Here is a 13,411-nt window from a genome sequence, read left to right as displayed (position 1 = left end):
GCAGTTACCGTAAAGTCGGTAGCGATGCCGCATGCGTTGACATTTCCATCCCTCAGACCAGAGCTGCGCCACATTTTCAAAAAGCCGAACATGTGGCTATTCTTTAGAACCCCCTGCTGCGCTCTGCAAAAGATCAAAACAAAACACTATGTGGGAACAACGCAATGGTGGTATGGACATGTTAGTAACACCACCTCGTTGTGCAACGTGTCCCCCGAACCGGGGAATGAGATGGCCAAACGCGTTTTGACCTATCTCAGCTCCCTTTTTTCACAAAATTATTTAACACCCCTCCCGCACTGTTTACAACGTTCATAAGATAAGAATTAGGATAGGACGTACATTCAAAGTGTTATGAAACAATGTGCCATGCTTCAAACATTTGTTGTTAGCACTCCACAACATTTTTTTTTACTTATACTTACTTTCCTACTGTCCATTCTGTTATTTGTTCACAGTTATCCCATTTAAATGACTGAGTGTGCATCTAGAACAAGATCGGCCGTCTCACCCGATACCGCCCTGGACGCTTAGTAGGTCCTCTTTTCCCCCGTTAGATTATTGAGTGCATCCAGCTTCGCGTCCTTGGTTTATACGCATGTCTACCATCACACAGGCAATGTTTAAACCGTAACAAAGCACGTTTTCTAAGCACGAAATGGAGTAGCAGGCAATCCATATGCAGATTTGGAAACATTTTTGCCGCTGCTGAAAGTTGCTTTCATCCACAGAGGTGCTCTTAATTCCTTGGCCCCAATGGCTCTTTGGCTCCAGACATGTGCCCAGAAGGAACCGTCACACAGACTCATGGTGCCATCTCCGCAGTAGTTCTAAAATTAGAAAAAAGTCATCTCTTATACCCACATGGCATCTCTACCCGCTTTACCCAATATTCTAAATGACGAAGCTGATCCTGTGTGTTACGCATTGTACATTACAAGTTACAGTGACATATTAATTTCCAGTCACCCAGACTGAGGAGGTTGCAGTCACTGTCGCCTCTTCGGCACAGACGGATGTGACTTTTCCAGTTACTTCTACACCGGTCGGTAGTGACAATGAGTCAGAGTCTGAGCCTGAGCCCTCTCTCATGGATGTCGGCTATGTCCCCTCCATGGGGTCAGTGAATGGCAGGTTAGTGCCTTCTCACATTGTTTCCTGTAATGTAGATGATGATGTGACTATGACTTGCAGCTCTTTTGTGGACCTGAGCAAGAGGCCAGCCGAAGAAGAGTCAATCAAGGATACGAAATACCTTGTTTTTGAACAGTACCTGCTGCCTTTGTTTGAAGCATGCCGTGTTTGTCTCATGCCATGATCGACAAGACTAACTCGGTCAGGGACATGTGTGACAGTGCGTGCAACCTGCAGCAATAACCACATATTTGTGTGGTCAAGCCAACCGTTACCTCGACAGAAGCCATTTAGCAATGTCCTGCTTGCTGCAGGGATTTTGTTTTCAGGTAACTGTCCAACAAAAACTCTACGAATGCTGCAGCAAATTGGAATGGCCACAATTGGCTTGTCGACCTTTCATAGACTTCAGGATGCCTACCTCTGGCCTGCAACACAAGCTGTATGTTCATTTATCTTGTGGCCTAGACAGCTGAACACCATGCGTTTTATGTTTCTTTGTGCATAAGGTATGGCAGCGGCAACAAGATTCCTTGCTGGCACATTGCACGCAGTAGCTTTGCCTAGCTGTAGATGGAAGGGCAGACTCTCCCAGGCACTGCGCTAAATAGGGCAACTACACGTTCCTAGACGTCAACGAAAAGAAGATAGTTCACGTGGAGGTGGTGCAGGTAATCCGTTGCTTATTACCCATATTTGTTCACTGCTGTTTTCGAAACAGTGTGTAACTGGGTGCACCCATGTTCAGTATTTATATCATGTTCTTGCTCAGAGCAACGAGGTCAGTGGAAGCCACGCCATGGAGAAAGAGGGCCTCCACCGAAGTTTGGAATTCCTGACGAAGGAAAAAGACTGCATTGTTGGAACAGTCATTACGGACCGCCACTCTCAGATAAAAAAATACCTGACATCATGTCATCCTGCCATCTCGCACTTGTATGACTGTTGGCACGTTGCAAAGGGTTTGTCATCTTCGTAATTTCCTTCGTGTTCAGTTGGTTACACGCATGTTTCGATTTCAGGGCTAAAAAAGAAGCTGCTGGCTGCTGCAAAGGGCAAGCACTGCTCTGTTATTGGAGCCTGGGTACCGACGGTTGTTGCACATGTGTACTGGCGCGCAATGACTAGTACTGAAGACCGCAAACTACTACTGGCAAAGTGGGCATCCATGGCCAACCACGTTACAAACGTACATGTCCATGAGAATGCACTTCATCGACAATGTGAGCATGGTTATCTCCCAAGGCGGCTATGGATGGGTGAAGGTAGGGTGCACAAAAGCAGTAGTAGCCACTGAGTTGTATCATGCACCAACTCTGTTTCTTGCTAAATAGGTACAGAGGCTCATCAGAAATTCAAGAGCATAGTGTGTGCCAAGCTACTCTTGAGTGACATTGGGCAACTGTCGTCTATTGGGTAGACTTACGCTGTTGAGGTCTACCATAGCCTCCTGCTTCACTTCCTCCCCAAACTGCTGGCGTACTCGATGATAGGAATGCAGGCCAGGTTGGTGATGCCGTAATAATACAAGGATGGCTGAATATTTCCTGTTTTGTTAGTAGTGTTTGACTTTTTCGGACCCAAATCCGCCCGCTATTTGCCCCCAAACGAAATTCGCCAAACTTTGGTTCAACTCAAACTTCCCCTCCCACGTCCTGGCAAATTGCAACGAACATAACCCGAATACACCGAAATATTGCTATTGCGACACAAAATATCCAACGACTTGGACAAAAATTTGTGCAGATTTCGTTCAAAACAAATTTCATGCAAATCGAAAATTCGTTGTGCTGCAGACGGGTGTCGAAATGCCGGTGACACGTGCACCACCAAGTTTCCGTCGTGGAAACAAAGGCGAATTTCAGGCTCCACTGCGCATGTATATACAACTGTTGTTTCGTCCACTGATAAGTGTAACGGTGGTTCAGGCTATCCGTGTGACAAGGGTATAACTGTATTCGGACGTTGTGGAACCTACTCTTATGTAACAGAAATATGTGCAGGTCGCTCTTGGCTGCACTCCATTTCAATGAAAATTGATCACAATGAACAGATCACAGGCCACGTCATGTACCGGAAAGTTACGCTACAAGGTAGCCTACCCAAAAAGTCAGCATGGGAAGGCTGTGCTACGTCCACTGAAAACATCAAGCACATATGGTAATGGGCCCATCTGGGATATGCCTCTGTGCTGGGTCACATTGCATGAAATTGTCAAGTAATGCCACATAAATAGGTGTTTGGGTTGTTGTCATGGCACAGAAATTTTCTGTCACTGTAACTGCTTGAAGCATATGCAGGGGTGTTGAGAATACATTTGCTAACTGCTTACCTTTGATTGAATGGCAATATATTAAAATTCATATTCCTGCAGCTTACGTTGATAACCTCCTCACTGAGGCCTTCAAGAGATCTATCGAGCTGCCATCGTATGAAAAGGCAAAAGCGGACAAGGATGACACCGTGTCACCACCACCATTGAGCAGCCAATACAGCCGCGTCTCAAAGCAGGAGCTCCAGCGCATCCAGAGGACAAGGTTCCCAGAAGAAATCTCACCCAGTGAAAATGAATAGCATGACATTCGTTCCCCTGAATGTGTTGGAGGACAGCGAGGAGGCTGGGAGGAATTTTCATCCAGGAAATATGCACTTGAAGGGGGGTCTACCAAATTTTACGTTTCCAGTCCCCTTTTTTGTCCAGGTTTTCCTAACCATCACAGCATAATGCAGTGCTGTCCTATATCCGACACCGCTTAGAAAACAATACAGTTTACTGAAGGCATGCAAAGCAAGATTTTGCTGACTCCCTTTCTGCCTCAGCTTTCCTTGTTCTTGCTCAGTTCCAACTTTTCTTCACACTTAGGCTACGCACATCCGTAGGAAGCACTAGTGGGAAAAGTGCATACGACACGACGTCCCGCAAACCGGGACGCTGCGGCAAGTCAAAATTAGTAATTTTCCCTGACTTTTGAAGGAATTTTGACAATTCCCTGACTTTTCCAGACATGTCAAAGCTCCCTGACAATTCCCTTCTTTCCAGGTTGGTAGACCCCCTGCTTTGTCATGTCACAAACAATTTCATCTTTACGACATTGGAGCATAGCTAGTACTTTGCAGAACCAAACTAGTAAAGGAATAACTGTGATACGCATTCCAAGACATAGTGCTGTTTCATCTGGTCAGATATTTTAAGTTCGTATCTTCCCCTCTGCAGCAATCTTTACCAGGGATCGGAACTGCTACATTGTTTCCTGATCGGTTCGGGTCCAGATATGTTGGTTCAGTACAGGTTCACTGGACTGAAATTATCAGATTGAACTGGTTTAGGAATATCAGTTCAGTTCAGCTCAGGGAGAAACGAAAGAAAAGAAGAAACGTGGTCAAAGGTTGGGGCACTATTTAAACTGTTACTTTTTTCGGACCTGGCTTAACCGGTTCACCGGTAGTAAGTTTTCTACATGAAATCGACCTTACAGTCATTGCGCGCAGTTATAAGAGGAAGGTATGAAATAAACGTTTCAGGTGAAAAATCTTTCATGGAAGCTAGTGAAGACAAAAGTAATAAACACATCTATTATTTACGCATCGCTCCTAACTGCACGTGCACTGCAAATAGACTGCCAGTTGAAATGACACAGCAAACTTCCCCGATGTGTACGATCCCTGATGCGTACATAACATATCACGTGTATCTGTTTTGCCCCTTCATTTGTTATCGTGATGCTTGTAAACTATCTCTCTATGGAAATATACTAGGTACTGAAACTGACATTTGTACATGTGTCGATGGTGCCATAATTCATGTTGCAGAAAAATACTGAGCATATGTCTAGCTATGCAAACTGAAATCCATTGTATGTCACTGATGGAAACCTAGCTCTCACTGCAGTCACTACGCAACTGGGAAGTGGTACCCTAACTCCTCGGCCCAAGCGTCCATGCACCCACCAGGTGAACTGCTGGTATGCCCCATGTCTGTATTGCCTGTTCAACAAATTCAACATGAGAGGAAGCAAAAGAACAGACAGGTTACTCTTATTTACTTTTATAGATTTCTATTTCTGAGTGAAGTTCATTTAGCGCTGACCAAAGACTACCCGATATGGTGTACTCCACAGCTCGGTGTCAAATGGTTGCAATGCAGTTTGTTTACAATTTGCAGAGTGAATTATTTATGAAATATGTAATTTCTTTGATCACAATAGGGATATTAACATAAATCATTGCTGTAACAAGATTCCTTGTTGGCTTATTTCTGTGACACACCATTGCTATATTTCCTACATTGCTTTATCCTCACCTGTTTTTGTCACTGTTTGCCCCAAGCAGAGCTGATGGCGTAAAATACCGGACTTTCTGGAGTTCAACGTCAAGTATTCTCGTGTTCAAACAAAATATCTGGAACATTTCATTTTCCGTTATGCAGGTATTCAGGATATGCTGCTCTGCCCTCTCAACTTCGGCGCATCCCTTACAAAAATAGTAATTGAATTTCTGGTTTGATCTTAATGTGTTCTTGATGACTCATCAGAAATGCACAAGAAATTCTATGCCTGATGTGCATTCACAACAGATCAGCAACAACAATTCTTCTGAGAATCCACATCAAGTTTTCTGTTGTCAAAGGTCTTTAGTTTTCTTGTAGAAATCGAAATGTAAAAATACGTAAGCACGATTGCTCAATAAGAAGTCTGGTGAGTTTACTCGTGAACTCATATTGACCTAAAATTGTAGGATATAATTTGCCGTTGTGCCAGGGCTGTGATACAGCATGAAGTGTGGAACCATAGAGTGGGAGAACACCATTGAGTAATATTTAGAGAAATCACTGGTGAAAACAGCAAGAAAATATTTGTCATTTTGTTTGTTAAAATGTTTTGTATATTTGTTTGATATTTTATTAAAATATTTGTTATTTGCACAAGCTGAAGAAGTCAGTCAAGTCATCTGAGGTTAGGAGCAGTCGATATTTACGCACAGAGCCAGTGGTAAACATGGAAGCTTTTTGTATCGTATCATGTGCCAACATGAAGATGAAGTACTTTTAGTACTGTAAAGAATAGAGCAGCACAGCAGATAACATGGTATTGTTTATTTGCACCACCTTTCAGACAAGAATGTCGCAAGAATCCGTAATCTATACATAGTTAACAACACATACATACTATATTAAGAATAATAATGGGAACTGCACACAAATAAACATTTGATATATATATATATATATATATATATATATAACAGAAGAAATAAGTTCGCACAGAGCACCACCAAAGGAATATTTTCAGATGACTTCATTTAATTCATTTTGAAATTACACAGACACGACGTTTCGAACGGTGGACCGTTCTTTTTCAAGTGAAAAGATATAATGAGTTGGTCAAACAGAAAACACTCACTTTCGTGTGCTTCGACAGTGGCGGGGGAAGGGAAATCGCAGTGCGTTGAGGTTGCCGAAGGGAGGTCATAAATTCTGTGTGCGGGGTCCTGTCGAGTGTGTTTCGCACGTGGGTGGGGGGTTTTGGGGGGGGGGGTCTTTCCCTAAGACGCATTTGTGTGGAAATGACTCGTTTGCGTCGCGTAAACGGGTGTAGCTTCTTGTTGTGTTGTAGGCGTTATTATTTCTTCATGTTTTTCACAGTGGACAGCGATCCCGGGTGTTCGTTTAGTGCCGGATTGAATTTATGTATTAGAAATGATTCCTTCATTTCACGATCCCTATCGCTCTTGAATCCGGATTGTAATATGGCAATAGAGAGTTTCTCAATCGCATGTTCTGGAAGGGCCATATGCCTAGACAGCGGGAGTTCCGGTTTTGTTTTGGTGTGGGACTTGTGGTTGTTGAAGCGAATTCTGAATGATGTGCAGGTTTGTCCAATGTATTGAGCTTGGCATATGGTGCAATGTAGAAGGTATATTACGTTTTGAGTCCCACAGTCAAAAGTGCCATTGATATGGAATTTGAAGTTTGTGGTGGTGCTGGTAACATCCCGTGCTGACAACATGAGGGGACAAATTTTGCAGCGGGGTTTTTTGCAAGGCCTGCAGCCAAGGAATTCTTTTTGTTCCCTCGTGACTTTTGAGTTCACCAGTACGTCCCGTAAGTTTCGCGGTCGTCTATAAACAATCTTGGGAGCCTCTGGGAAGACTTCCCGAAGATGTTCAGATTGGTGCAGAATATTGAGATGGCGTTTCAGAATGGATCCGATGCCAGCTACATTTTGATTGTAGGTTAAAGTTAAGCTCGGCGCGCAGTACTCATCGGTTTTTGAGGAAGCTGTGGGCTGGTTGGGACCTAAACGGCGAGCTTTTTCAATTGCGTCATTAACGACATCGGGAGGGTAGTTGCGATTGGTGAATGCGTGCCGTAGATCACCTAGGTTTTGTTCGAGGTCGCTGTCCTCTGTGCAGATACGCCGGTATCTGCATGCTTGACTATAAGGTAGAGAGAGTTTGCAGTGACGGGGGTGTGAGCACTGCAAACTCTCTCTACCTTATAGTCAAGCATTTGAAAAAGCTCGCCGTTTAGGTCCCAACCAGCCCACAGCTTCCTCAAAAACCGATGAGTACTGCGCGCCGAGCTTAACTTTAACCTACAATCAAAATGTAGCTGGCATCGGATCCATTCTGAAACGCCATCTCAATATTCTGCACCAATCTGAACATATTCGGGAAGTCTTCCCAGAGGCTCCCAAGATTGTTTATAGACGACCGCGAAACTTACGGGACGTACTGGTGAACTCAAAAGTCACGAGGGAACAAAAAGAATTCCTTGGCTGCAGGCCTTGCAAAAAACCCCGCTGCAAAATTTGTCCCCTCATGTTGTCAGCACGGGATGTTACCAGCACCACCACAAACTTCAAATTCCATATCAATGGCACTTTTGACTGTGGGACTCAAAACGTAATATACCTTCTACATTGCACCATATGCCAAGCTCAATACATTGGACAAACCTGCACATCATTCAGAATTCGCTTCAACAACCACAAGTCCCACACCAAAACAAAACCGGAACTCCCGCTGTCTAGGCATATGGCCCTTCCAGAACATGCGATTGAGAAACTCTCTATTGCCATATTACAATCCGGATTCAAGAGCGATAGGGATCGTGAAATGAAGGAATCATTTCTAATACATAAATTCAATCCGGCACTAAACGAACACCCGGGATCGCTGTCCACTGTGAAAAACATGAAGAAATAATAACGCCTACAACACAACAAGAAGCTACACCCGTTTACGCGACGCAAACGAGTCATTTCCACACAAATGCGTCTTAGGGAAAGACCCCCCCCCCAAAACCCCCCACCCACGTGCGAAACACACTCGACAGGACCCCGCACACAGAATTTATGACCTCCCTTCGGCAACCTCAACGCACTGCGATTTCCCTTCCCCCGCCACTGTCGAAGCACACGAAAGTGAGTGTTTTCTGTTTGACCAACTCATTATATCTTTTCACTTGAAAAAGAACGGTCCACCGTTCGAAACGTCGTGTCTGTGTAATTTCAAAATGAATTAAATGAAGTCATCTGAAAATATTCCTTTGGTGGTGCTCTGTGCGAACTTATTTCTTCTGTGTATTAATACGGCGCCGTCTGAATCTTCAAGACCTTCAAGAATATATATATATATATATATATATATATATATAGGGTGAGGTAAAAGGATTATCAAACGGCCACGAAGTTTTACAGAAGTTCAAAAAAAGACGCGGAAACAGATTTTAGGGAAGTTACAAACACTAGTTTATTACATAGGGAGAGGTTAAAAAGGGCAAGGGGTCGACGTTTCGACAGTGGCACTGTCTTCGTCAGGACAAAAAAAAAAGTTTTTTTTTTTTGTTTTAGCGAAAATTCGTGCATTTTAGACGCCAGATGATCAAAAAGGCCATCTTTGTCGTATTCTTCATTAAAAACCTTACTCTTAATTCTGACCTGCTATCTCATCTAGTCATATAGTCTCAAGGTCTTCTCATTTGCGACGAGTGTGTCATAGCTGCATTGTTCCATATTTACTTGGAAATGTAATTGCAAATGCAGTTGATACTATTTTGTTGTGGCTACAGATGTAGCTTAAACTATTTACTAATTCTGTACATGAAAAAGTCTAGGTGTGGGCAAACCAGAAAACGACACACTGACAAGCTGAGATTGTGTCGTCTTATGTCTGAATTTAGTCCTTTTCAGTTATGAAATTCTTCGACCACTGCGTCTGCACCATTTATTTGATTACGCCGATTAGAAGCCTTTTCTGCAGGTCACAGGTGAATGTGGTTGCCCTGCTGAACAGCGAGTAGCAGAACTGGAGGACAAGGTCAACACCTTAGAGAAACGTTTGGAAATATCTGAGAACAACTATGGGAAGGTTTCCCTGTTTATTGAAGCTGAAGTGTCCTGTCATTAAATTCATTCTGCAACCCTGCCTGTGGTTGATGAAGGTAAACAAAATCATGTGATTAATCTGATTTTTGTGGTATGCCATGTAAATTTGTGGAGCAAACCGTGATAAGGTAAATGGGCATTGGCAAAGATTCCACAGAAGTGTAAATATAGTGTACAAGATGGACATGGTTGATAATATGATATCTGGGTATTTGGGTGCTGCCACACATAATCTTATGCACTACACTACAAAAGCTGACGTTGTTGCAGCATATGCCATTGTGTCATTTAGTGAATGTTAGGCAAACCGCTGTATTTATGGCGATAGCAGTCATGTAGTTCCTGATCTTTTAGTAGTCACGGGCCCCTCATTGAATGAGCTGTCGTTCAGGGTCACCCATAGATTACAATATAACATACATGCACAGAAAAAACTCAAAGGGTACGTTATGTAAGCAATTGCCTGAATTGAGTGTTACACACGATGGTAAAAATTGATGTTGAGAGACGCATAAGTTTGAATGGATTGCATATTGCTATCAGCGATGGCTGTGGAATCCAGAGTTTTACACGTAGGGTCAACAGTTATCGTTAGTATTTTTTCTCAATTCCTTATTTGTGTTAGCTTCTTCGTCCAAGCCCCAGCTTTGCGTTTCTCGATATGTTATTCCTGTCTTAACGTGGGTAACAGAATCCAAGACTCCTTGTTCCCTTCTACAGCCCCCCCCCCCCCCCCCCAGTGACCATTTTGACCAGTGACAAACAAATATATGTTCAGAGTTGTCACACTGTGACAGTTGGTTGGTTTCTTATCCTACTTTACCTTTTCTAGACTCATACTCAATGGTGAGGAAGTTGAGAAAGATAGTTTCCAAGATGGAAGCGTCCAGCAGCGTGGAGGCGGAAAAGGTAAAGCAGCTTTCATTGGAGCTCCTGAGGATAATTTGATATTGTGCTCTATAATCACAGTTGCTAGGGCTATTTCAAAAACAGGTTTTATGCACATAAAACTAAAAATAGATTGTGGCCAGCTGGTTAAGTGCAGGTTCCTCTGCCTACGTAAAAGATGAGTAGTTTGCATCCTCATCTATGCACACGTGCCTGGAGCAACCACGCACCAGAAGTACTACCTCTGATATTCCCATCCTGTTTGGATAACCTTGCAATGCAATAAGGCTAATTAAAGTAATGCAGCATTATTGGTACATAATAGGGATGTTGCAGGTAGTATAATTTTGGAAAATGACCTCAACAGAGGCAGTGGCAACTGCACAGACAAAGCTAAAAAGAGGTTCTGGAAGCTTATGTGATAGGACTTGTATGTGCATGAATGTGAATATGTGTGCTCAGTCAGTAGTGTTAAGGAGAGGAGTTATAGAAGGATGGTACTGCCAGAACTGAATTTGTCTGGGGCTGCATTTTTCCTTTTCTTTTAATGAGGCTCCTCCCCCCATCACACATTGGGGTGAAGTAAATGCGGCATGTCAAAGCATGCAATGAACAAAATGAAGGGAAAAGTGGTGTCCTTTCATTTCGTGTTTTTTTTAATGACATGAGGGACAGTTTTTCAGTCTGAACACAGCAGTGGTTTCGGGCCAAAGCAATCAGATGTCCCAATTAGGCCATCTTGTAGCTTTCATAATTAAAAAGTTAATTAGGACATCACCTTAGGCCATTGCTCATGCCCTCGTAGCGCCTGTCAGCGTATACTATATCACGGTCAGTTCGGTCTAAAAAAAATTATGTACCTATTTTTTAAAAATCCTGGAAGCTTAATTTTGAGCACCTTGTATAAGCATTCTTATTTATGCAGGTGAACATTGGTGGAGGTGTTCTTGTAGAGAAAACCGTCCTGAGCCGCCTCCACGCACACTGCAGGGGAGCACCTGCGAAGTTTGCGAGGAACCTGCTTCGCAGTATTTTCAGCCCTGAGGAACTCAGGGATAGGTCCCTGTTTGGCAGGGGCAGCAATGCCAAGAAGGATGCCCCAGTGAAAGAGGCGCTCGACCCAGTGCGGGTTAATGCCATCATTGGTATGTACTAACATGTATCTTATTCCTTAGAACAGTGGTTCAAGGCAAGGGTTTTGTAAGCGTTTTGCTGGGTTCGACACACAACGTACATACTTTCGATCATTTGTGAGTCTGACATGAGGAGATAGAAATGCTCAATCTGTTTCAACGCTACTCTGCAACCAACTTTTATACGTAACAGTGTCTAGGTTCCACGCTTTTTGTTTTAAATTTTTGGGCAGATTCAGTGTGTTTTTTTGGTGTTTAAATACTTTCATCGTTCACCGTAAAAACTTTCACCGTAAAAAGTTTGTTAGATGTCGAGGAACTGAGTTTTGGAAGGTCAGAGCTGTGCGACAATAAGAGCAATGTGACGTCACTCCGAAACATTATATCATTCTCCACCTTCCATACTGATGCTCCGTGCCTTATAGCGCTCTTCACTTCATTCCCTCACGTCTCTGGGCTCCACACTGGCATCCGTTCTTGTCAGAGTGACATTTTCTCTGGTTTTATAGAGAAAATTCCGCCACATCCTCAACGTCTGTCGTCTGCTCCTTTGATTATTCAGTCTAATTACATAAAGGTGACATTAGTTATTATCACATAGGTGGTGGGACCTGTTTGGCTTTAGAGTGTCATCCCAAACACTTTGTGTCTGATGGTCAAGCATTTTGAAGATTTATACAGCTTTGTGGAAGGTCCAGCTGTTACACATTGCTGCATGCTTTTTTAATTGCATACTGTGATGTTCTTAGTGCCACGAGTGTTATTGAACGCTTGATTTTTTTTTCTCTTTACAGGTTATGTGTGCGGTAACTTTGACACCAGCACAATACAGATAAAGAACAGTTTATCGTCAGTATGTTTAAGTATGAACAGTTTAACAGTATGAGAGAAAACGTGAGGGCATTTATTCGTCAAAACCTTCACCATGCTACTAGTTCACCACTTCCCTTTTACAGTGAGCTTGAGAAACTGTTCACAATACCTCTAGACAGGCAAAAAAAAATGTCTATGGGGAATGACACAATAGTTAAATGATTTTCGTGAGGCTCATGCCGTGCAAATGCAAAGGGATATCATGCATGTGTCACATGTGCCAGGCCATAAACCACAGACTTCTTTATGTCAACACGGCACAAGATCTTCTGAGTTTGTAGTAAAATACAATATGCTTTACGGAGACTACAACGTGGTATACAGCACTCATATCTTGCTCCATGTTGCCAAGTCTGTTGCAAACTGGGGACCCCTGTGGGCACATTCGACATTTGTTTTTGAATCTTACAGTGAGGTGTAGGTCAAATCAGTGAAGGGGAACCGTAGTGAACCAGAGCAGGTGCTGCACAAGACCATGTTGAGGCAGTTTATGTACATATATGTTCAAGAGGCTGGCTCATCAGCTGTGAAACGATATGCATTTGTGTTGAAAAATGGTGAGAGTTGCATTTGCTGAGCGCGTTGCAGGTGTGTCACTACAAGGAAGGGGCTCCCACATTTAGGCAACCTGGAAAGAACTGTATTCGTTCTAACATTGGAGTTATTCCGCCACTTCTGTCAGTGTTCTCGAGGACGGTATGCAATGGGACAATTTCCCACAGTGTCGCATACACCCGAGCAAAGAAGACCAATGACTGGCCTTCTTTTCATACCTTATTCCTCAACAAGAGAATAATGTGGGATTGCTTGTCAAAGAGCTGGAAGTGTTTGAAAGTGTGGTTTCGGGAAGCAAACATATGGTAAAGGGGTAATTTTTGACACTACAGATGTACCCTCCATCAGCGATATCCCGCAAAGCCATTGTTGTTGTCGTGTTGTCGTGGATGGCGTTAACCATGTCTGCTGTGTCCCCAATCTCAAAGAAATTAACTAGAA

General features: G+C 43.2%; 1 protein-coding gene and 1 long non-coding RNA gene across 2 annotated transcripts in view; both read right to left on the bottom strand.

The window, feature by feature from the left end:
* Positions 1–37: 37 nt before the first annotated feature.
* LOC135387340 (uncharacterized) overlaps positions 38–13,411 on the bottom strand; it is a 122,403-nt gene continuing 109,029 nt past the window's right edge. Inside the window, exon 4 of the long non-coding RNA XR_010421057.1 lies at positions 38–123. This is a non-coding gene — a long non-coding RNA (uncharacterized LOC135387340). The remainder of the gene's footprint in view (positions 124–13,411) is intronic.
* LOC135387692 (uncharacterized) lies at positions 4,968–10,359 on the bottom strand. The gene is made up of 3 exons (XM_064616791.1): positions 10,345–10,359; positions 5,435–5,604; positions 4,968–5,118 (listed from the first exon to the last, which is right to left on the bottom strand). Exons 1-3 carry the CDS (start codon positions 10,357–10,359, stop codon positions 4,968–4,970), a joined length of 336 nt encoding a protein of 111 aa, XP_064472861.1.

The sequence above is a fragment of the Ornithodoros turicata genome, chromosome 3 (assembly GCF_037126465.1).
Source record: "Ornithodoros turicata isolate Travis chromosome 3, ASM3712646v1, whole genome shotgun sequence".
In the NCBI taxonomy this organism is placed as follows: Eukaryota; Metazoa; Arthropoda; class Arachnida; order Ixodida; family Argasidae; genus Ornithodoros; species Ornithodoros turicata.
This window is presented reverse-complemented; position numbering and strand designations above follow the sequence as displayed.

What these genes read in the sequence shown, in the direction of transcription:
- LOC135387692 (XM_064616791.1), bottom strand. An exon ending in GCAAACAGTGACAAAAACAG is followed by an intron (nt 5,119 to 5,434) that starts GTGAGGATAAAG and finishes TTTGTTGAACAG; the next exon opens with GCAATACAGACATGGGGCAT.